This window comes from Phalacrocorax carbo, chromosome 2 (genome assembly GCF_963921805.1).
Source record: "Phalacrocorax carbo chromosome 2, bPhaCar2.1, whole genome shotgun sequence".
NCBI lineage: Eukaryota > Metazoa > Chordata > Aves > Suliformes > Phalacrocoracidae > Phalacrocorax > Phalacrocorax carbo.
The window spans coordinates 91,710,523-91,734,649 of NC_087514.1; the positions used below are offsets into that span (position 1 = coordinate 91,710,523).

A 24,127-nucleotide genomic window follows, 5' to 3' on the forward strand; every position below is an offset into this window, starting at 1 on the left:
CGGGGCGGGTGGATGGTGGTGAGGGGACGGCTTTTGGGGTCCGGCTGTACGTTGGGGCGGAGGGAAGGCTTCTCCGAAGCGCTTCGGTCGGAAGAGCTCGGCATTTGTGAAGGTACCGGCTGCTAACGGGAGGCCTGCCCGGGGGTGTCCCCTTCCCGCCGCCGTCCCTCCCGGGGGCGGCCGGGGTGCGCCAGCACGCCGCGGGGACCTGTGCGTGCTCGGCGTTAGCCCCGAATGCCCTTTCACTGGACAATAAACGCCGGTTTTGAGAGGGGAAGGGGAAAAAAAAGCCACGTTGGTTAGGCACGGCGATATTACAGCACCCATCTTGGCTTCCTCGTGTCCTTACAAAAATATCCTGAATATTACACACCTGGTTGTACGCAGGCTTTTTAAGACGTTGCCCGAGGTTACCAATTCGACGTGGTTGAGGTGGTGGAGATGTGTCAGACCGTTTCTGCTACACGCACTTGGAAAGGGACGAGAGCAGAGAGTACTCCCTCGTATGGTAAAGCGTCTTGTGTCAGTGAGGTACAAAACATAAACGTTTTATTAAAGATAATTAACTGACTTTATCACGGGCGGGTTTTAGAGCCTATTTTACATCGTCCTCTCCAGTAAAAACAGATGTGGATTCTGCAAGACTCGGTTTTCAGAGCGGTTGAGCTCCGCCGGTTTCTGCTGGCTGCAGTTGGGAGTTGGTGCTCCTCCCTTGTTCCAACATCTAAATCCCATCTTTTTTTTTCGCCGTGCTGTTCCTTGATGGGTGAAACTACAGGTTTTTTGTATTATTTGCATGAGGAAAAGATGAAATCATGGTTTTCAGCTTTAGGGCATAATAGTAGAGCAAAGATTAAAACAAAGAAACAAAACCCCCTTCCAGAGCAGTCCAAATGAAATAATTCCATATATCTGACTTAGATATTTATATATTTCTTAGTATAAATGTCTGCATTTGATTTTTTTAAATTTAAGGTGTAATTATTTGTAACTGAAAACCTCCCTTAAATTACTTTTTCTCACCAGTTGTTATTCTGTCGATGACTTTTATAAATAGTTTGCAAAAAAAAAAAACCCCACCCAAAAAAAAACAACCAAGAACCCCTAGGCAAGAGGGTGTGCAGAAGGGTGTGAAAATAATATTGGAGAGAGGAGATTAGAAGTAGTGTGTAGGCGAAAATGTGAATAGAGATGTGGGCAGGGATTATGCAGTTTTCAGGGTGAGAGCGAAGAACCTGAATGTGATGCAGTAAAAGGACAAGAAACCAAGAATTAGTCCTGAAATGGGATTGACCTGGAATATGTCTTTGGTGGCATTTTGAGTTCAGTGCTGCAGAGGGGGGAGGTATCAGGAAGTGAGAGGGAAAAATCCTGTATAATAAGGTGATAGCTGCTACAATGACAGCAATGGAAGTCAATTAGTGATCCATCTAAGAAAAGACGGCATGTTAATTATATTGTTAGCAGAAATCACAATAAGATGTGGACTGAAAAAAGCAGCACATACGTTCATTTCCTCTTAGAAGATAGTCTGTGTTATCTTTCCAATTATATTAACACAAAAGAGGAGATGGATAAGGTAATAACTATAAACCATTTATACACTTCCACTGCAGAAGACGGTGAGACTTTAAAAGCTCAAATGTCAGAAGTATGGGGATAAAGCAAAGCAGGTGGAGATAAATCCGTCTTCCATGACACCATATCACTCTCAGCATCAAGGTGAGGTGAGGGCATGGGTGAAAGGAATTTACTGCAGATTATTTCTAGGAAAAGGAAGGTTAAATATATTGATGGGGGTGCTTTAAAACCCTTGAACACATGGTACAGTCCTGATCAGTCACAGGATCACATCTGATTAAATACAGTTTAAAAGCCCTTCTAGACCGGTGTGGAGTTCCCTTAACAATAGATTTGGTGGAGAAAGTCATACTGCATTTTCCCTTTGGTTAAGAGGCTACCTTACAACCTTGAGGTTGACAATGCAGCTCAGATAATGTCTGCTCTTGCTTTGTTCCCTGGATTGTAAAGTGTCGTGAATTTCTGTGTGAAAAGTATATCCAGAGGTGAGTAGGTAAATTCAAAGGTGAGACCTTATGAACTGCATATAATTCATGAATGAATTCCCCAGCAGATTTTTTGATTCTTTCAAAGTATGCCAGAGGAAACTGAAGTTTGCCCTCCCCGAGTTATCTGGTTTGTATTCATCTCATATGACCTCATTCACAGAGGAAATGCATTCCTGGCACAAGAGAATTGTTTACTATAAAACTGTTTTCTCAATGACTGTGGAACTGGAAATTGAACGCTAACGTAAACAGCATTGCTGTCCAGTCCAAACTGCAGTTGTACATAAAGCAATACTTAATCTGACCTTCATAAATAATACCACGAAGTGTATAACTTTAAGGAACGAGCTGACCAATGTCTGTATATACCCTGAGGACTGGGAGGGAAAAAGAATGGATAAAAGACGCTCATTGTTTTGCTAAATGGTCTTTAGAAGAAGCTTCAATACAACAGTGGTGTGTGTGTAGATTAGGAGAGGGAATACAAGTAGGTGAAAGGAGCCAAACTATCAGAGCTGTTGCAGCTGTGGTTTTCTGCTTCCTCAGTTTTGTTAATTTAAATCTTTCAATGGACTTTTGCAATAACAGTATTGTGGGTTGACATATTCAATATGAAGCAAAGTGTGGCAACTGAAGAATCAAAGTAGTCATTTAAACATGGAAACAAATTTGTGAATTGGTAATACTACAGCACAAATGGCTGATATTAGAAGTGTCCGTTTGATCATCATCTTGAAAAAAATAAATGCTCTCAAAACATACCAGGTACATGTAAAAGAAATACAGCTTGTTTTAAGACACCTTCAAGAGAAAGGATGAAGTTTTAGAAGAGCAGGTAGCAAGGTTGCAGCTTGTATCATGCCTGACTATTCACCTGCTGGATTTTCTGGTTGTATTGGCATATTGGGAAGCGTGGGGAGGGAAGACCAGCATCTATAGGTTACATTGTGGTAAAGCTGGAGACTTCTTGATGTGATTTCCATCTAGCCTGTCGTACGGCATTTAGAAGAAGAAATAGCAGTGAAAGCGTAACTTCCATGGCCAAGGAAAAAATACTTTCCTTCTGCCCTTCCAAGTTTACTTGCTTTTTTTCCCTGGCCTTCCCCCTTTTTTTTGTAGCAAACATAGGTGTGGCATCCAACAGCCCTCTTAAGGAATGATCGTTAATGGTTACAAGAGATAAGAGTCACATTAGTAATTCTGGGATTCCAGTGAAGCTCCAAGTTTTAAAATAATGGCAGCCTAGACAGGTGGTTCCTGTCAACCAACTTTCTTGATCTCTTGAATGGCCAATAGGAACATAAGGGCTGCTGTACTTGGTCAGAAAAGGATCTAACATACTCTGTGTCCCTGTCAGTTTTCCATAGAGGATGCTTGGGGAAGAGGAAAGAAATGATGGCCTCTATATGGTGGTGACTAAAGTAGTGTGAGTGAAATATGTATTGCATCCAGTTGGCTGCCAGGCTGTGTTTCCCCAAACTAAAAAGCAGGTCCCGTGTAGCTGGAAAACGGCTTCTATAGTGGTCATCATGCTGGGCAGAGATCACAGAGTTGTTCTTGTAGTGCAGGGTGAAACAGCTCTCAGAGTGCTGCCCCAGTCAGGTACCCTCTTTGCTGGAGGCTGATCTCATGGGTATTCCTAGAAGGAGATTTTCAGTAGTGCCATACACAGCGTTATCATCCGGGAGGTGCTTGCTTGCAGCAGGAACCAATCCCGGGGCTCTCACAGCCTCCACCTACTCCAGGTACCCTTATCGCGATGAACTTGGGCAGGGCTGATGGCCATGGGGCTTCTGCACAATCACGCCCCAAGGTTGCCAGCGCACACGCAGGTTGTGTTTGTAGGCAGCCTGGGCTCAGGCGGAACCAAGGCTGCCTGCTGGGAGCAGAGGTGTAGATGGCTGATTGTGCAGTACAAAAGCATGGGATGTACATGTGTGTAGCCCAGCCACCAGGCTAGTTTCCCAGGGCTTCTGCAGCTGTGTTGGGATGAACGCACTGGAAACAAAAATTCTGAAAGCACTACTTAAATCAGGCTTAACTGTTTAATGTGTTTGCCATAGTTTAAAAAGAAAGGTAAAACAATATCCAAAATTAACTACTCATAAATTGTGAGCCATTATCTGTTAATTTATTTCTTATTTTATGCTGAAGAAGTAACTGTACTGATGTTTTCAATAGATCTCTTGCTCAATATGCAAATAGTGACAACCTGATAGTAAAAGAAAATCTCTACTGTCTTAAAAACGCATAAATTAAACTTGGCACCAAGATGATCTTGAATTTCATTTAGTGTCTGTGTTTATTTTCATTTGATACACCTACTGATACCACACCTCACACTGGAATAATTTTCTCATCAGATGTGGACATAAGAGACTCCTTTAGCTGGCTGAGTATTCCTAGGGATGCTGCAGATCGTGGGTTGGAGGAGAAAGCTGAGGGGCTTCCCTCTTCTTGGGTGGCATGGAAAACACACTGAAGCAAGTACTGCTGAAAGCAGGCAGAAATGGGCACCCGAGGGAACAGGCTATGGATCTCCTTTACATTGGAAGGCTCAGTGCTAGAAGTTTTAAGTATCTAAAGAAGTGAATGCAGCCTTTTTGCTCAGGGACATCCACTTTATCTCTTGACATAAGTGCACCCATTCTCAATTTTTCTTATTGCCTCGAAAATTATGTTTAAGCATGTTATTATAGTGGAAGTTCATGTTACAAGACAGCACATGTGACACTATTGATAATGACGGTTGTCTGACCAGACGAAGCCACGGGGAGGGACACAAAGCCATAACAGGCTGTACAATACCCCCATTGCCTCGCTGCCTGTCCAACTGTATTGCACCCAGCCCCTGGGAACCAACTACCAGCCCACCGTGATTGAAACATGCACAGGAAAATGCATTCTACAAGTAGAAGCAGCACACTTGTGACTTCAAACACGCAGCTCCACTAAAATATCCTTCCTCTTAAGTGTAGTAAGTATGTTTTTCTCAACTACTTACTACACCTTGAATGCTGGGTAAGAGGATATTTTGATTCCTAATATAAAAAGCAATTGTTTTTCTAATAGCAGACATACTCTAGACCTTATTGCAGAAAGCTCAGTCCTTGTGTTTTGAAGGTGTTCATCCTAAAACTAGTCTGTAGAACCAATTCTTATGGTATTTCAAGACGTGACACATCAGTCTCTTCTGGAGTTGCTTTGGCTTTCCATGCCTTCCTCCTGCAGCCTTCCATTTTTTAGCGGTGTGGAAGAGCTTTTCTTCCTTTGCCAGTGAACTTGGATGCCATAAGTCCTTTCTCCATCCTGGTGGCAGCTTCCCCCTTTCCCCAGCGTACTAGGGAAGAGCCAAACTGCTGAGTGCTTAAAGCAAGGATCAGCCATCAGAGGGAGTGTTGAAGTTGTGCTTGAACAGGGAATCCTGCATTTCAGGGGGATGGAAGAGGAGAAGGTGGCAGTGCTGTGCTTCCTGTGGGGTGGTACCTACCCCTGCTGGGAAACTGGATAATGAGAGAAAGGGAAGAATCTCACAGGCCTAAGCAATCCCACCGATCCCTTGTTTAACAAACCTGCTGTGCATGTGGGTATTGTAATCCTTTGGGTTTTGTTTTTTTTCTCCCTACCTATCTAGGAAATCCACAGCTGCTGTATCTTGCAGTTACCATCTCTAAGCGCCTGTCTGATACAGTGACAGAGAGAAATGTAATACAGGGTTTTACCTGTGGAGAAATTAGTTCCTTGGTCACTATATGTTTTCAGGTTTTCAGACAGTAATTCTAGGTGGGTAGCTGAGGGAGGAAGCCTTTCCTGGCTGTTTTCAGTTAAGTCCGTCAGGAATTATCATGGAAGCTATCACATTGCTTGAGCAATGTTTGTGTCATGTTTTGCCTTTGTCTCTGAGACAGTCTTTCCCTATCTCTACCATTATTACCTTCCTGGATATGTATTTTCATGAATGCTTTAACTTTTTAGCCAGATAGGGAACATTTTTATAATTATACTTCCAGCAACTTCTGGCCTATTTCTTTCACTTTACCTGATTTCTGCTCAGCAATTTGATAGTGGACTTGCTCCCACCCAACCCACTACTGTTGTTTTTCCAAAATAGGCATAATTTTTTACTTTATACTGTGTCTTTGGAAACACGTACCTGTAGGTAATCTTTGAAGATTGACAGGTCCTAAACTTTTGTGAATTTGCTCTGTTCTGGGATTAAGCTACTGGTTATACCACCCCAAGTCATTCAGTCAAACCATGTCTATCATGTGCACATTCGTATGACTCAATCTTACTACAAAAGGTCAAGTTAATGATCTGCAGTTTTGGTAGGCCTCTGGTTTCTCACACACTTACCTTTTGTAGGTGATCTTCTTAGGTAGTTGCTGTGCTTGTAAAGCTACTGCATTGCTCTTGAGATATTCTTTGTGCCTCTTGTTGACAGCATTTCATGGTTCTAGAGCTGCTTGCCTTACCCCATGTCACTGTGTGGGAGAGCTTCATACCCTCCCATTGCTCTTTGCTTTGTTGCTGCACTCTTAAAAAAATACTGGAAGAACTGAAATTACCTCCTCCAGGTTTGTGCCAGGTTCTGTTTCAAAGCAATTCAGAGAACTTTGCTCAATCTTTTAACATGAATTAAGTCTGTTTCCAGTTCCAGGTAACACACTGGATATACACAGCACTGGCAAGAGGCTGGTGTTTATTTCCTGGATGCAATTACACAATATCTGCCCTTGTTATCAATTCAATCCGTGATAAATTATTCTTGGCATGTGCTGCAGAGAAGTGGCTCTTAGACAGTGGGAATTTAGATTTCTTGTACATAGTTCAGTTCTCCTCTGTCCTCCTCAAAATAGCTTGCCTGAAACGAGGGAACTTCCACTTTCAGCCGTTTCTCCCCCCTTGCATTGCTATCAAGTACACTGGAGTTGCTTGTGCTCCTGCAAGTCTGTCCTCCATCATCTAACAGCGCAGCCGATTGCCATCCTGCTGGTAGCCAAGGAAAGGACAGCAGGGACAGACGGGCCCTGCCGCTTTGAAGGGAAAAAGGTGAATTGGAGAGACACTGTCAGCTTTTGCTTTGCTGCAAATAGGCTTGCTTTGATAGAAAACTGGAGAAATATGGGAACATATAAAGAGCTTTGAAATAGCATTTTAAAAGGAATCAGTGCCTTGTCTTTTATTTGAGAGAAAACATCATGAAGTCAGACAAAAAAAAACCAACCCAAAATTAGTAAGAACGGCAAAAAAATAAAAGAATACCCAAAAGCAATAGGAGAGAGGCAGGCATAGATTGCCAATTAACATTTCACATCAAAGGAAAATTCTCATCAAAACCTTTTTCTCCTTCTAAGAGGCATCACACATATCCAGTATCCACTGCAGTGAAGCAAGCACGCTCTACACAAAAGAAGGCCCAAGAAAATAAGCCTGATTGATAGCCACAGAGCTTCTGGGGACATTTTATGCAGCTGACACCTAAGACAAAAACCAAACCAACCCATAGGAGCCTGAAGCATCGGCATCACTGCCCTTGTTCATCAGTCAATTTCTACCCTGTGCCAGCTACAGGAGATGTGTGGCACAGGCCAGTGTCCGTCGCCCTATGTGTGTCTCTGCAGACACATTTACCCCTTGTAGGGCCTCAGACTGCCCAGGAAGAACACCGCCACTCTGCATCCTCTCAAAACCCCCCCACAAACGCTCCAACAACTTTGTTCGCTGCTGGACCGAGCCCATCTAAACCAGAAATGAGCAGGCACCTCACAGTGCTATAAGTGCTGGAAGATGGTAGCTTTGCAGTGACTACCCGTTAATGCACTTGGTGGGTCATCATACAGGCATACACACCTTTTTGAGGTGTTTGTAACCAGCATTCGCATATATGGTGATGTATGTGTATCACAGCCCTCTGTGTGCATTTATGCAATGACAGTATCTATTCATACAGGCGTCTCTTCTCTGTCCTGAAGCTGGTAAAGGAACAGTGAAGATGAAGGACAGAGAGATTTCAGGCTCTGTCAGCAGGCCATGTGGCTCCCGTGGAAACTATTGCTATGCTGCAACTGCACAAGGTTTGCTGTCAGGCAAGCCACCTGCTTGTTTCCATACTGACAGTGGACACGTGCATCATGGGTATGAGGTTTTCAAGCAGGTTAAGAACAAACTAAAAGAAAAACATTTTAAAATTACAGAGGCAGAGCAAGGGTGGACATGAACTAACAAGATCGCACCAAAGCAAGAGCAGGTGCAAAGCTTTTTTTTTTTTAAAAAAAAGCAGTAATTTCTTTACTGTTCAGTTGTATACAGAGCAATTCATGGCTGTGATTAATTCATCAAAACATGATTAAAACTCCAAGTGAGCTCAGACTTTGCCAGGCAAGAGCATGGGCATTTCAACTGGCATTTTAAATGGCACATTTGAAAACAGTAATCAGCTACTTTTCCAGGTTTTCTAAATTCTTACCTAAAAATAAGGCCTTGACAGGTCAGACCCTCCCAGCTACAGCCTTCAAGGAGGTTGAGGAAGAAGTGATCATTTGAATTCATGTAGTTTAAGTTTTCATTTTTTCTTAGCTTTCTATTGGGCGAAGAATTCATTTGACTCTTCCAGAGCCCAAGTCACAGCTATACGTAACAGTCCTCATTTGCCACTACGTTTCCTGTATGAGATGTTGATATTTATAGAAACTTTCTCGGTCCTTCGCCTAGCTGACTCGTTATTGACAAGACATTGACAGAGCAGTAGTAGAAGGCAACTACTCCAGCCAATATTTTTGTAACAAATTATCTGTGGACAGTCATCAGCTGACAACAGAGTGAGTCAGAGGAAATTATTGTTTATAGTTTACAGAACACATGTGACACTGAGCATGTTTGAAAGCAAAGTCCCTGCCTTGAATAGCTTAGATTTAAATTAGCTGAGGCAGCAGAGGAGGAGGAAGGGCAAGCAAAGGCAAGTCTTGCCAATTCATGGCACACTGCCTGGTAATAGGTCACCAGGCAGGAAAGAAAACCCTGGCTCCATCAGCAGCATCAGACCTGTGCTCAGGTGTTGGTGACTTATTTCCCGGAGATGCCTCAAAACACAACCAGTCTTTTTAGACGAGAACTTAGCTCCTGCTATGATGCAGATAGGACATCATATTCTGTTTCCCTGACTAATGGTTGAAAAGTCCAAAGAAGCGAGCCCTAAAATGTCAAGTATTTCTGCAAAAGACTAGCAGATTGTACACATGGCAGGTGCTGTGCACAGATGGTACGGACAGATGGACGCTGGTGTCCACGAACGCTGAGTTGGTGTGATGAAGGGAAGAAGTATCCTTGAGCATTCATTCATCAAGTTGGAGCCTCTTAGGTAGGATGAAGGATGCAAAGGTGAGTAAAGAGGAGAAAATGACACAAAACAGTGGCCTAGTCAAAAAGCTGCCATCAGAAGGGCGTGTGTTTATGTAGAGGTAGGGAGGGAGAAGAATTGTAATTAGGTCACAGGGACCAAAAGACAAATAACAGGACAAGCTTATCTAATACTTGTGCTGTCAGTACACAAGTGCCAGGACAGAGGATGAATGAACAATTAAGAGTTTTTGCACAGCTAATTATGATGACAGAGGATTTGTGGAATTAAATCACTACATTAAAATATTGTTAATAAAAAGCTAAAGAAAAATAGAAGGAGGAAGCACTGGAGCTATGCCAAGAGAGCTACAACAAAAGCTACCTAGTCGAGAGTACAAGGAACTATGGTTTGATAAGAATTAAGTATCCTTTGGAAAAAAAAGCATAGTAGGAAACAGTCCACCAGGTTCTTGCAACAGTTTACGTAAGTTATAGGAATGGCTTTAAGTCAACCATGATTACTAGGATGAATCTGGTTAAGACCAAAAACATGTATGGAAGCCAATCATGACACAAGCTTGTCATTCTGGTGGAAGGAAAGGGTAAACAGCAAAATTAAGATGTTCCTGCATATTTCAACAAATTCAGGACTATTAGAAAGCTTCCTGTCAAGATAATCCTCAGAAATGACATGAAAACATCTCAGAATATATTATTAGGAAGAAGACTAAAACACAAAAAGTAGATCAGAATGTCTGACCAGAGAACATTCAGCAGCTTTTTTGCTTCAGTTGGCAAAAAGGGCAAACTATGATCAGACACCCCTGACAGGAGCATGAACAAAAGCCAATGCAGGAGTTATCTGCCTCAGCTGCATGCGTTCTGCTCCACTAATTAAAACAAAAGCATATTTGAAGACCAGCAGATAGTCTGAAAAACAAAACCAACCCAACAAAAAGCTTCAAGGAGGTTTGTAAATGACAAAACAAAGCCGACAGGTAAATCAGGGAAGAAACAAGACTCTGGAACTTGAGGTCAGTCAGGGAACATGGGAAAAAAAAGTAACAAGTTAATTTACTGAGCTTTTCTAACCCTACAAGTACATGCATTGAGGTGTATACCACAAATGACAGGAAATCCAAAGCTTAATGTCAATGTGAAAAAAACATCTGCGAAAAACACACAAGCACCTCTGCAACTGATTTAATTGAAAAACTATTTTACCCACAGGAAGGAAAATGACATATTTTCATATTGCAGTCAGTAAGCAGTAACAGCAGAAGTTAAGAAAAAAATTCATAAGCTACCTAGCCAAAGCCGAGTCATGCATCAGACCTTATGAAAAGTGTACAGCTAATTTATCCAGTATTTACAGAGGTTTTGGTTATGTAAAGCAAATATAACCTTTCTAAAGTCTTTATTTTCAATTAACACTGAAAACTAGAAAGTGCTTTTGCAGCCTTCCCCCCCCATTTGGCTCTCATCTATTCTGGGATAACTTACCTAGGAGGCCCTGTAATATATGTTAATCCATTCCCATTTTACAAAGACAGCAAACCAAAAAGTTGTCCTTGTAGCTGCAATTCTAAGCAGCAATGTTTATTTGGAATGTATTTCTAAAAACGACTTTAAACATCAGACATTAATGCTTCTGTTACAGATGTCATCCCACAACTGAGCAAACAGCAAGATGTGAATTTAAAACATACAGTATACTTTTCTTCTACATTAACGGTAAGAGATTACACAGCTAAACTTATGGAAACCCATAGAACAAATCAGCCTACCACAAAAAAAAAAATAGTTCCTGAGAATTTTAAGATTGCAGTAAGGACCCTCATTTTAAAAAAGGTCAAGAGACAAGTACATCAGATAGTAGCTTCAAACCTCTGAGCGAGAGCCCTGCCAGTCTGTGGCTCACTTCTACAGAGCTCACAAGAGGCAACTAAGAAAAAGCAATCCTGTGCAACTAGGATTAGGTTGACTAAACATAGTTCCCTGCACCTACACTGGAATTCCTGCCCTGCCCTCCCCCTCCCCTGCAAAGATCCACAAAAAGATTTGCAGTCCACTGATTCACATTTACATGTTCCAATATATGACAAAGGTAAAGCTGTGTGTAACTAAATGATTTTGGAAAGAATGTTTCATCATGTTAGTAAACAAAATCTCAGCACCATACAGATCAAATAATTTGTAACTAAATATTTTGCTTAGCCATTAAACATAGAAACCAAAGTCTGAAAAAAAGAAAACTCAAGCAGTAAATTCTTGAATGTAACATTGAAGAAATACTCAAAGAACATAGCTGATGTTGTACTATAACATTTTACTTCATTTAAGTACAGCAAATTTCACCCATCCTATGATTTTTAAAGTATGCAAAATATGTACACAAAGGAAACCAAACCCCATCAAAAAATGATCATATATGTGTATATGTACATGTAACATACACACACAAAATGTGCAAATTTCTTTTAATGCAAGTTAAACAAAGCATATGCAGGATAGAGTTGTACAATGATAATGGAGTATTCTGGGTATCCTAATGATGTTTCGTAGCTACAGCCAGTGCAAACTTACAAGGCACAAACTCAATGCTGACACCGTAGTGTTTTAAGTTACATTCAGGCGCACCTCAATTTGTAGTTCTTCAGAAAAAAATAAATGGAAGTGCTACTTCTGTACTAAAGTGCCAGCCTTCTCTCCAAGTTTAAGCACTAAATTGATGTAACCTATATGCAATAGTTATCAGTAGGGTTCTGAGTTAATTTATCACTGGAAAGTCTGTGGCTAAAACATCTGTTATACTCTCCTTGCATGTGAAAGTATGCTATTTCCCAAAATACCTCCTATACATTCTCCAAAGACTACCTACATCTTGCCAGCCTTGACATGTGGAATCTTACTTAGGGTATGACTAATGCTTTTTTTCTAACATTAATCAAACTCCTGCAGAAAGTAAATCTCAATAAAAAAAAACCAAAACAACCAAATAAAAAACCAATCAAGAACAGCCAGCAAAAAACCTTCTGAGACACTCGCGTTTAACAAACTTTTGCTAAATTGCATAGTGATGTGTGTATCAGCTAGTAGAGTTAAAAACAAAAGCTTGCTATTTAAGGCGAAATTTTAACACAGCCTAGCAGAAAAAGCCAAACACCCGTTCTGTCAGTATTGGAACAAAGTACTGGCCCATGTAGTCTTACCCTCACAGTGTTTTCTTTCTTACTTTAATAGCAAACCCACACTTGCAGTATGCTCAATTAGCAAATTTTGTTGCCTTTCTAAATGAAATGAGAACAATTAATATGTAGGCTCAGTGACTGAAAACTGAAAACCCCTGACAAATATGTTCTCTTCCACCCCTCAAAAAAGGGTTTTTTGAGCCTACTGGGAGTTTAAAACTTACTTGTACCCAGGTCTAATATAATACCTAAAATCGAACTAATAAAGTTCTCTAGTATTTAATAGACTTTACCACATCACTTTGCTGTCTCACCCTAAAATTGTATTTTCATATTATTTTTCAATAGAAGACATTTAATAGACATCTGAGGAAAACAATACAAAAGCTTAAGAGTCTTTGCAAAGTATCTTCTATTCCTTCTGCAAAGTAAAAAAGGAGTGATTTTATTGGCATTTATTTGAAGTGCCATCAATAAAGACACAAAAATACTTAAGAAAGCAAAAAAAGTTCTAATGCTCCACATGAATCTTTGGTTTAGCCTTCCTGACCGAAGTCTTCTGTAAACTTCTTTAACTTCTCCAGGTCCTGTTCATTAACTGTTGGTTTTGTGCTGGCTAGCGACCTGAGCATATCAGACTGTCAGGAAAAAAAAAAAGGAAAGAAAACAGGTGTTTTCAGAAGCAAGTATAGTACCACTGCTAACAGCCTTGTTTCCAAGACAAATATGCATTAAACCAAGATGTCCATAGGAGCTCCTATTTACACAAAATTTAAGTAAGCCTAAACATTTCTGCACAAAGGCAGCATTTTAACCCTGTGGAGACACAGTCAGTGAATTTTCTAATAATGAAACCACAACCTCAGGTTGAGGATTAAGCCACTCATACACTCAGGTTTTGTTAATCTCTTTTTACTGAAAAGAACTGGACTTCCTTTTTTTTGGTGTCAGTTACTATTTTCAATCCATCTTTACCTACAGCAGTTTAAAGTAGAAAATAATCATATGTTCCCATGTAGTCTTCGTAGTCCAACAACACAGAACAGTAGTTTGTGATTCAACTCTAGCAAAGTTTTACTGTTCATGACTGGTAATTTTTTATCTTCAGTCAATTTCCTAGATTAAATATTTAGATACTATAAAATGGAGTTCAGAAAAATTGCAGATCTATGAAGTTGAAAGCAGCAGTTAAAACACCCTATGAATAAAAAGGGTGAAGGAAACCAATCAAGTCCTAGCCAAAGGCAACTGAAAAAAAGTAGATGCCTAGTGCCTCATATTACTATAAAATTATGGGTAAAACCAGAAGTTTGCATCATGATTTTCTAGACTTGAGATTTTTCTCATCAGATTGGAGATACCCTGCTTAGAAAGAATTAAAGCCTGATCTTTTTAAGGAAATGAACTGATTTTGGACACTGAAACAACTGCCTATGCAGCTATAGTGCATCAGAGCCCAAGTACCTTTAGTGGCACACAAGGAATTGTGCTGTTTAATTCCAGGAAAGACTGATTAAAAATATCCTTAGACCAGACGGGCAGAAGTTTTAGGGCAGGCCTACACCTGCATACATCCTTTTGTGCTTCCTCAGTATGCAAATATATAAATTCTTCTCTGAAATATAGTGACGGTTATGTTTACAAAACAGTGCCTGCTGTGTTAGAGGTTTGTGATTCCCATGAGAGAGACAGATTTTTTTCATTCGTTACAGGACTGTTTGCACACAAGAACTGACAGCAGCACAGATTTGATATCAAGTCCTTCCCTCAAACGTTGTATTTAAATTCAGAATCTCTTTTGTTGCTCTTGGAGAAAAATACTGAATAAGGGTCCAGGAACTTTTGGTTTTTTTTTTTTACAGTGAACTGAAGTTTCAATTTGTCTTATAATGACATATTTTATTCCCTAAACCAAGGCAAGTGTTTTAACATGCATATAGAAGACAACTGAAAGAGCTGTATCACCTGTGATTAAATTTAACCAAAACTACTATTACACCCCCCCCATCTTTTTTAGATTTTATTGTTTATGTTTGCATTTATTTCATGGACAGTATTTACCTACAGCACATCACTTCCCAGTTTACACTGAATATAATTTCCCATTTCCCAGTATCAATAGTAATGCTACAGGGCAATGGGAAGGAAGCGTATCATGGGGCAGGAATTCCAAAGGTTTCAAATGAATAAAAGGCAAGTGAAGAAACAGTGGAAGAACCAGGTGCTGTCTATGGATGACAGGACAGCAGCTGCATGCCAGCAGACAAGAATAATAAGGAAGAAATGCTTATCAGGGATAAAGAGCTGGCTTTTTCACAAGCATGCTGTACTGTAGCACTGTATGTTGGGAATTCAAATATTATCTGGCATGTCCAGCATTTCTGAAAACAAAACACTCATCCAATTGCCCTGCATAACCATTTGAAAAAGGGTCTTTACCTTAAAGTCTTTTCAGAGTTCTGCAAAGCAAGAAAGAGATGTTACAGAAGAATACCTACCATGGAAACTTGAGGCTCCAGTAATTTATCACCTGGAACCTCCATCCATGTCATTTCTATGGCTTCAGGATCACCTGGAGAGCAAGGGGTGAGCAAATCTACCATCATATTTGGATTAGAGACTGATGGTCCTTTTACCTAAAAAAAGAAAATACTCAGTTTATAGGAGTTTTCATTTTAAAGACAAAATCCAGAAGCTGAACAATATCTTTAGAGCAGAAACATTCCTTGGTATTATACAGGTGTCTCACCCATTGGGAAGACATGTCCTGTGAAAGAGAAATTGTATGAATGTACTGGCATTCTTCACTTTGAAAACATGCAGCCTTAGCCAGATACTTATATACACATCAGGTCAAATCCCAGGAGCCACTTCCTCCTCAGAATCAGAGGATTCCTGTGGAGAACTAACATGCCAGGAAATCTTTTTGGAGAAGACCACCCTTCCTTGTCCTTGGTCACTTTGGGAGCCCATACATCATTGGTTAACAGCTTCCTAAAAACCTCTCAATAATTATCCTTGAGTGCCCCTCAAGTCAGGAAGCCAGAAATGGCTCCTTAGTCTGTGACATACTGCACTGCAAAATTCTGAGCACCTCTTCCAACACCACCTCTGCAGCACTCGATAGAAAATAGGGCCATCTAGTGGGAGAACAGAAACCATCCTTTTTTTCCAGACACGTGGACAGACCCGAAAAAACTGCACCAGGTGTCTGTTCCCTTTCTGCAACACATTATCTGGGACCCACAGTTTGATTTTCCATCATCGTTACCTGAAGCATCACACATCCACAGGAACTCAAACCATATGCAAAGACTGAAAGACAGCACGCAAACTGGCTATTTTTAACAGCTGAGAACTGGATTCGCTATTCCAAACTACATTTCAAGCACGATGCTGAAGAGCACAGATGGTAACGTTCAAAATGCACTCTGACAAACCTGTATTATCACACAGAGCAAGGAATGGTTTACAATGAATTGGTAATAACTGAGGAAAGCACTGTTTTACTGGGGCAAGTTTTCTGTTATGATGCAAATAATTAATAAAGCTAAGATTTTGCTTATAAAAACAGGAAATCGCATCCAATTAAAATACTAACAACACAAGTGGAATTAACTTGGCTTATGTTAGAGCCCTTAAAAGTACTTCAGTTGTGGGGTTTTTTTCCTTCCTCTTCTGGGGGCAAATGGAGATAAGAGGCAAGAATTCGCTTTGGGTTGCTCCGCCAACTGTGACAACTGACGTTATTTCATTGCTCCATGGTAGTCTGAGACATGCCTCAAATTCTTCCAAATTTGAAGGAGAGGCTAAAAGGTCATGGCCTCTAGCCAGAAATGTCATTGTCACTTAAAGTCAACAATGGATAAATACTTCAGGCGTCACTGCTTAAAGGAAAGAAGCATCTAGAAAATCCTTGATACATCAAAACAGCTGCTTATTTTTAAACATTTACAGTTTACATCACAGTGTTACTGCTGAGTTGCTCACAGAAGAAACTTATCAAATCACTGTTTCAAAATAGTAATTTTGGTTTTAAACTGGGAAAAGCTTCTCAAAAACCCTTTGAAATGTGGTGGGGGGATGCGTCCCCCTCACCAAAATGACAGGCTGCAGGTTTATTTTAATAACTACAAAGCTGACAAAGGTTTCCTCAGTACAGACTCCGGAAACTTAGGCAGTCCTCTCATATTCTGGACCACATTGGATTAAAGCATTCCTTTCTCTTCAAATCTTAAGCTGAATCTGTCCCTTGGAAGAGACTACATGGAAAAGAAGAGCCTATCTTCAATTTAAAATAACTGCAGTCAGTTTAGGGCCCTTAACCCTTCTATGTCAGGCTAGGTTACTGGTGAAAAAATTGTAATTGTAACTGAGATGACCAAGAACTGCTGCCAACACTTTACCTGGTACATATCTCTTGACAGCTTAGGAACTGAAGTTTTTCCTACCTTACCCAGCCCCACTTCTACTCTTCTAAGGAGCAACAAAACAAAAGCTTCCCTTTGCAGTAGCAAAAACTTCTGCAGAATATCCTGACCCACCTTCACCCAAGATACATGAATTTCTGCAAAATCAAAGTCTGCAGTTAAAATGTAAACAAAAAAGACTTTTAGTCTGGGTCTACTCTAAAGAAGAAAACTACACAGGAGAAATATCATTTTATTTAACCGATACACATGCCATATGTATTTGGAACTCTGTTTATAACCATTGATAACGTGATCACACTTTTTTTCCGTTTAAGGGCTGTAGGGGAATAGACAGGGATCGGCGACCAGAAGATCACGGGATGTGACGGAAAGATAGACTCCTCCCCATAGGAGTGGCAGGAACAGGAAGCTCAAGAGCTATATAAGCGTGTGACGCAGCTAAATAAACGGACATTTTGTATCCATCATATTGATGTCTGTGCATCACTGTCCCCAGGGTGGGTAGAGCCCTGTGTCCCGGAGATATGCCGCCCAAGATAAATTCTCCTGTAGAAGCGTACAGCTACAAAGAGCTTAATAGTTTATGGAGAACCGTTAATTCGATTGAATGAAACCCATATGTGCAAAATCTCTGGGGGGAAAAAGTATTCCCAGATTTAATGGATTTAGATTGGTGCTAAAGAACTCTAGTTGGGTCTTTGTCAGATCCTGAGTTTCTGAGGTCCAAATATTTAGAGGAAACATTTCTTAGGTCGATACACAGTATGTAGAGGTAACTGCAAGATAAGCCAAACAATATAGTTCCTTTATATAGTCTCTTTAGAGTGCACCTAAATAAGCGTAAACTAGTTTTCACATTACAGCAGCATCCATAGGATGCCGCATGCTGCCTAAACAATGAAACACAGACCTTTCTCAGTTGTCTTGCAGTTCTCCCCTGGTTGATAAAAACGACATTCAGAAGATTCAGAAGTATGCATTCATACGCAAAATCAAATTCCGTTTACTTGCAAGGAATTCAAATTAAGATGAAATAACTTGAAACATTTTTGATTCCTACTTACTTTTTTAAAGTGAGTAGCTGATTGCACTTTTCTAACAGGCTGCATCAATGCATCACGTACAACAATGCTTATATCGGCACCAGAATAGCCATCAGTTCTTTTTCCAAGCTCTCGATAATCTGATTCTGTTAGGTCATTTGAAGTTGACCCAAGGTGAAGTTTGAACATTGCAGCCCTGGCATGGTCTTCAGGTAAAGGAATATAAATACGCTTCTCAAACCTGGTTTAGAAAAGAAAAACCAAAATGTTCCACAGATGCTAGCTCATGCAGGTGCACAGTGGAAAGAAGCTTATGCAAATAAGTATATAGCTTGTTCCTAACAATATTAGAAAGAAGTAGTTTCAGTATGATAAACCTTTAAAAATCAAAACCCAAGGCAAATATTGAACAACCTGTTCTCATAAATAATACTGTAGCTAGCATAAGCTAACATCCAGAATATAGCAACTACTTCCTTTTCCTGACAAAGATGATCTCTTTAGACTGAAGTTTTTCCCCATTCTCTCCAGCAGGGTTTGTCTTTTAACAGAAAAAACTGAGGGGGGAAAAGTCTTTAAGTGTTGAAGTATATTTTAACAGTTTTCACACTCAAAGAAAGAACTGCCTGATAACAAGCTGACACAACCACTTTCTACAGTCTCCAGCTAAATTAAAGAAAACTTCATAGTTGGAAGCAAATTTGAAGTCATACTCTCAATACAGTTGTCAGTAGAAAGCTTTGTAACTGCAGTTCTTCCTTTGAAGAAGTGCCTGTTCTCACAGTTGGGATTATTTCCCACCAAGAAAATAAGAGAGACTCCAAATTCTGTAGAACAAAATTAACTTGGAATATATGACAAAGTGGGCCAAATCCCTGAAAATTTAATTTGCTTACTGCCATTGTTGTACAAGTTCCTTTAAGTCTTATGGACAAGAGTTAGAGAGCTGTTTCACACTGCAGAGAATCACAGAATGATTTGGGTTGGGAGAGACCTTTAAAGGTCATCTAGTCCAACCCCCATGCCACAGACAGGGACATCTTCTACTTGTTCAAGTTGCTGAAAGCCCCGACCAGCCTGACCTTGAACGCTTCCAATGATGCGGCGTCCACGACTTCTCTGGGCAACCTGTTCCACTGTCTCGCCACCCTCATCGTGAAAATTGCTTCCTTATGTCTAATCTAAACCTACTCTCTTTCAGTTTAAAACCACTGCCCTTTGTCCTGTCAAAAAACCCCAACCCAGCCCCCCCTCCCAACAAAACACGCCCAACGTTTCTCCATCTTTCTTAGAAGCCTCCTTTATATATTGAAAGGCTGAAATAAGGTCTCCCCAGAGCCTTCTCTTCTCCAGGATGAACAACCCCAGCTCTCTCAGCCTGTCTTCACAAGAGAGGTATTCAAGCCACTTGATCATTTTCACAGCCCCCTTCTGGACCCACTCTATCAGGTCCATGGCTGTCTTGTTCTGTGGACCCCAGAGCTGGAATTTCAAGGATGACTGAAATTTCAAGCAACACGTTCACCTCTAAATCTGTCTCACACAAAACTATAGTCATACAGGTTGGAAGTGACCTCTGGAGTTCATCTTGTCCAACCCCCAATTAAAGTATGGCCACCTTGAATTTAGTATATAAATAAGTCAGTGACAGTCACAAAAAATTAACATTTCTTTAGCCTACAAAAATGACCATTACCCAAGCGGTGTCATCATCACAACATAATCATGCTTGTCACAGAGCTCTGTTTGTCCTCTGCTGCTCTGCAGCTCAAGATCCAGCTAAGCATATACAGGCGTGGAAGCCCTTTATCTACAAACAAGCAGTTAAAACATGCACTCAAAGATCACAAATTATGCCTGACCAGTAGAAAAACACAGTATTTCTGTGTAACATAAAGCTACATTTCCATGTAATAACTCAAGCTATTCAACAGTTTGTTAACAGCTGAAAAGGAAGGCTCTACCCCCTCTTGCCCTTCTGAGGTACATATCTTGTAACCTGTCCCCCAAGCTCACCAGAAGACCAACCAACAAGGAAACAGAATGGTTTTCTGCTTGCTCAAGCACAATCAGCTAACAAAAAGATCAAATAAACTACAGGGCCAATATAAGAGTGAACAACCTACCTCTTTAAAGGGGCAAGGGGCTATTAGTTTGGGTCAGTCCATCTCATGGAAACGAGTTGCAGAACATTAGCCATGTCTGAAAACATGAGCTGGATTACTACCTCAAGTAGTCTCAGACTTGAACCCTCGCAACAGTTGCAAATTTCATACCATGAAAAAAATGTCATCATACCGTCTCCTGATAGCAGAATCCAAAACCCAGGGTATGTTGGTCGCTCCTAAGACCAAGATTCCTTCATTGTCAACACCAACCCCTACATCAGGACAGAAATCATGTGACAATTTAGATGATAAACAGACTGTTTTAAAATGTCATCAAAATTTAGTAGGGTGGAACTGCAGATCTTTTTAGTGTTCTCATGCAAGCTATGCTTAAAATACATATCTTAATTCCTTTGACTGATTTTGAAAAAAAAACTTACCTTGCATCTGGACTAGAAATTCTGTTTTTATCCGTCTAGCAGCCTCACTTTCATTTTCACTTCTTGACCCACAGAGGGAATCTATCTCATCAATGAAGATAATAGACGGTTTGTTTTCTCTGGCAAGCTGGAACAAGTTTTTCACTAATCTTAAAAAAGGAAACAGCTTCAGTTATCTTAATGATTACACCAGTAAAACCATATAACTTAAAATTATGATACAGTCACTTCCTTTAGAGAAAGCTAAAAAAAAAAGTATTAGAAAAGTATTAACATAAAGCTACTCAGAGATATAACATTCTTCCAGCATAAAGGGAGGTTAAACATTTTAGAGTTCTCCAGGCATGGTTTTGCCATAAAAAACCCTCTTTCGGTTTACATTTCTACAAGACAGCCTGGACTATACAAAACCACCACTCTAGACAGATTCGGAAGAACATGGCTTTCTCTCATTTAACATTTTTAACCTAATCAGATTCTAACTCGAATTTTTGTAAGAAATAACATGTACATTTACTTTGTACAACTTTACTAATTACTTTTTATATGACAAGAAAAGTTGGTTTGCCAAAAACACCCTACCCATATCTTACTAACACATTTTACTAAGTTAAAAAGGAAAATAAATAGGAACATGCTGGGAAATTCTTAACATTACCAGCACTAACTCTCGGGCCATAGTCTCAAAAGAAGTCCAACATTAAAAATGCCCAGCTGGATCCAGTTCTGTATTCCTTTTATAATAGAAGAAAAGCAGCTTAAGGTTTCCAGCTTTGGGGGAGAAAAACCCAGTTCAAATACTGTATCCAATGGCCTTTCTTCCTCATGCTATTGACTGTCCCACACTTCAAACTATTAAAGCATAGATTTGGCAAGTATTCTTATCACCATAGGAAAGTCCTTTCTGTGCAACAAACACACAGCTTTTTCTTAATTCATTAAATCTTCACTGGAACCTCTACAGAAACTCCTGCACATCTAGACTGCAGCCAACATGCCACTTCAGGCTTCCTGGTCTTCACACAGTAACAAAGTGTTAGCATGAGGAAGCATAAAATTTTCTTTCATGGCTGTTCCTCTCCTTCAGCCTACTTTTGTGAGTCTCTTAGGTCTTCCAGGTTTTGTTTGGAATCAAGATAAAGTACCTCTGTTTGGACAAAGAAATGCCATGTGTTAACAGTACAGCTGCTGGGACAGATGAGTGGGGAGATGCCAAGAAGCAGAGTACCCCAACACTTCAGAATGATGTAGTGTGCAGTCGCAACTGAGTTCAGAAGAGGAATGAGCTCCATGGTTCTCCCAAAACCTTCCTCAGCTAGTTTTAAAACCTGTCTTGAGCACTGAAGCGCAGCACAAAATGCAGCACGATATCTTTACATAGCACTGCAGCACGAAGCATCGAAACACCTGAAGTTTGTTTTTAAAAAGACATGACCCTTCCCTCAAATGCATTTCTTTAAAGCAATTTATCTATATCTATATTAATTTCTCCTTGCCAATGTTTTCCTGGACCTCTGGCAACTCCAACTTACTTTTCACTTTCACCTAACCACTTTGAGACAAGGTCAGAGGAAGATACTGAGAAGAAGGTAGAATTGTTTGCTTCTGTTGCCACAGCTTTTGCTAAATAAGACTTTCCTGTTCCTGGTGGTCCAAACAGGAGAATCCCTCTCCAAGGTGTTCTCTTTCCTGCAAGAGAGAAACCAGCAGTCTTCAAAATAATGTAGAAAGACGGAACCTATTTTTCTGATGAAGCCCCTCTAATTTACTCAGGTTTTCCACATCCACCCATGAAACCTCTGTCAGACGGATCACAATCTTTGTTAAGAGCTCAGCTTGAGTCCCTGATACATTGGTGTAACGCTCAGACCCCAGTGCTGGTTCTGACTGTCCAATAGCAAATAAATGCTGTAGTTCTGACCTGTAAACAGGTGTGGAAATTTAATGGGCAAGATCACTGCTTCTTTAAGTGCTTCTTTGGCACCTTCGAGGCCAGCAACATCACTCCATTTGACATTTGGTCGCTCCATAACAATTGCTCCTATAAGAAAAGATTGCATAAATTAGTGATGCACGAATCTTTTCACAACTTCAATAAACACCATTTTGTGGTTAAAAAAAATAAATTAAGAAATCTATGCCCATGTCCATACTGAATAAAACCAAGGCATTTCTAAGTAGAGATAAACACTGAATAGTTACTCAAACAAATGTTATTTCTACAGAAATCTGTCACATTGTTTTACCACAATAAACCATAGATGAATACTCAAGAGTTAGTAGAAGTCCTGCAATGGTCAAAGCTAGTCTACAACTGACCAGCAAATATGTGTTTACTAGTCACTGATGGGTACCTTCTCTAATAGGGACCCAGGCACCATATCCTCACTAAACCACCATTGTGTTGTACTTCCTGAAAAATTTGAACATAGCTGCAGTAGCCCAGGATTTCTAAGATTCTCCAGCAGATGAAATAGCCTGTTGGGTATCTCCTGATGTGCAGCAAACAGTTGGACCATCTGATGGTAGAGAGCTTTGGGAGCTAGGGCTGAAAGCATCAGAAAGGCTACATGGAGCCTGCTTAGCTGCAGAAACATCTTAGCCTAGCCACATTCTCTCAAAATTTATCGCCAAGTCCCATCTTGCTCAGTCAACAGGTTCAGCCTGATTTTAGCCAACTGAGCTGTAAATTACCCTTCTCTTCAGATTTCAGATTGGTTAGTCTGACATGCTAAAAATTATTTTTTCTTGACTACTTTTAGATGGGACAACTTGGATCTAAACTAGTGATTAAACATTAGATCTCGTAATCCTAGCCAAGGCAAATCCAAAGAGTAAGAGAAATTTTCTCAGATGAACAAATACCAACCAACCCAACACTCATTTAAGTATTCAAATGCACTGAAAGTTTCAGTTGTCCTATTTCTCTAGAAGGGGCTTTCTAGAATTTCACAATTGGCTTTCACTAGCTATTTTCCTGACACCTTCACCTTATGCCTTCAGAGGTCTGAAGTAATTTATGGCTTGTTTTCTTCTACAGGTTCGGACATTTACTGTTACTCAATGGGTAATGAATAAAGCAAACAACACTTGCTTACTTTTTAAAGTATCTCCTTTGAGATTTTTCTCTTTTGCTTCATTCCTTTCCCATCACATTGAAATGAACAATTTCTGTTAACAATTGCAATTGTTAACAATTTGGAATTTAGCGTCCAAAAGCAACATCATACTGTTAAAAACGTTATAGAGAAAGTTCATTCCAAACTTCGCTTGCAATCTATATACTGGAATTAATTCAACCACCCACTTCCAATGCATTAAATTCTTTTGATAGGCTAATTACATGTCAGTTTTTCTTAAAGTAAACAGAACTATGTGCTCCGTCACTAAAATAATTAGCAGAACAGGTAACAGTTCAGATTGAAATAATCTCCTGTTCCTAAATTGAAATATCAGTTACCTGCACCAGACATACCATGGTAAATAAAATTACTGCACTGTA

The 24,127-nt window shown here is 40.1% G+C and overlaps 1 protein-coding gene and 1 long non-coding RNA gene across 6 annotated transcripts in view; one reads left to right on the forward strand and one right to left on the reverse strand.

Annotated features, from left to right (window-relative positions):
• On the forward strand, positions 1 to 24,117 carry LOC135311980 (uncharacterized). 4 transcript variants are annotated; one of them, XR_010371574.1, is made up of 3 exons: positions 1 to 531; positions 11,071 to 11,144; positions 23,666 to 24,117. It is a non-coding gene; the product is annotated as an uncharacterized LOC135311980 (long non-coding RNA). The 4 variants fall into 4 exon arrangements; XR_010371571.1 differs by lacking the exon at positions 23,666 to 24,117 and adding an exon at positions 15,048 to 15,135; XR_010371573.1 differs by lacking the exon at positions 23,666 to 24,117 and adding an exon at positions 14,314 to 15,034.
• The window catches only part of VPS4B (vacuolar protein sorting 4 homolog B), a 20,414-nt gene continuing 7,262 nt past the window's right edge, over positions 10,976 to 24,127 (reverse strand). For both annotated transcript variants that reach the window (XM_064443475.1, XM_064443477.1), the window contains exons 5-11: positions 22,547 to 22,666; positions 22,158 to 22,314; positions 20,626 to 20,774; positions 20,376 to 20,457; positions 18,099 to 18,318; positions 15,100 to 15,237; positions 10,976 to 13,239 (exon numbers count right to left, since the gene is read on the reverse strand). In XM_064443475.1, the coding sequence (XP_064299545.1) occupies positions 13,138 to 13,239; positions 15,100 to 15,237; positions 18,099 to 18,318; positions 20,376 to 20,457; positions 20,626 to 20,774; positions 22,158 to 22,314; positions 22,547 to 22,666 (968 nt within the window). In that variant the 3' untranslated portion in view covers positions 10,976 to 13,137. The remainder of the gene's footprint in view (positions 13,240 to 15,099; positions 15,238 to 18,098; positions 18,319 to 20,375; positions 20,458 to 20,625; positions 20,775 to 22,157; positions 22,315 to 22,546; positions 22,667 to 24,127) is intronic.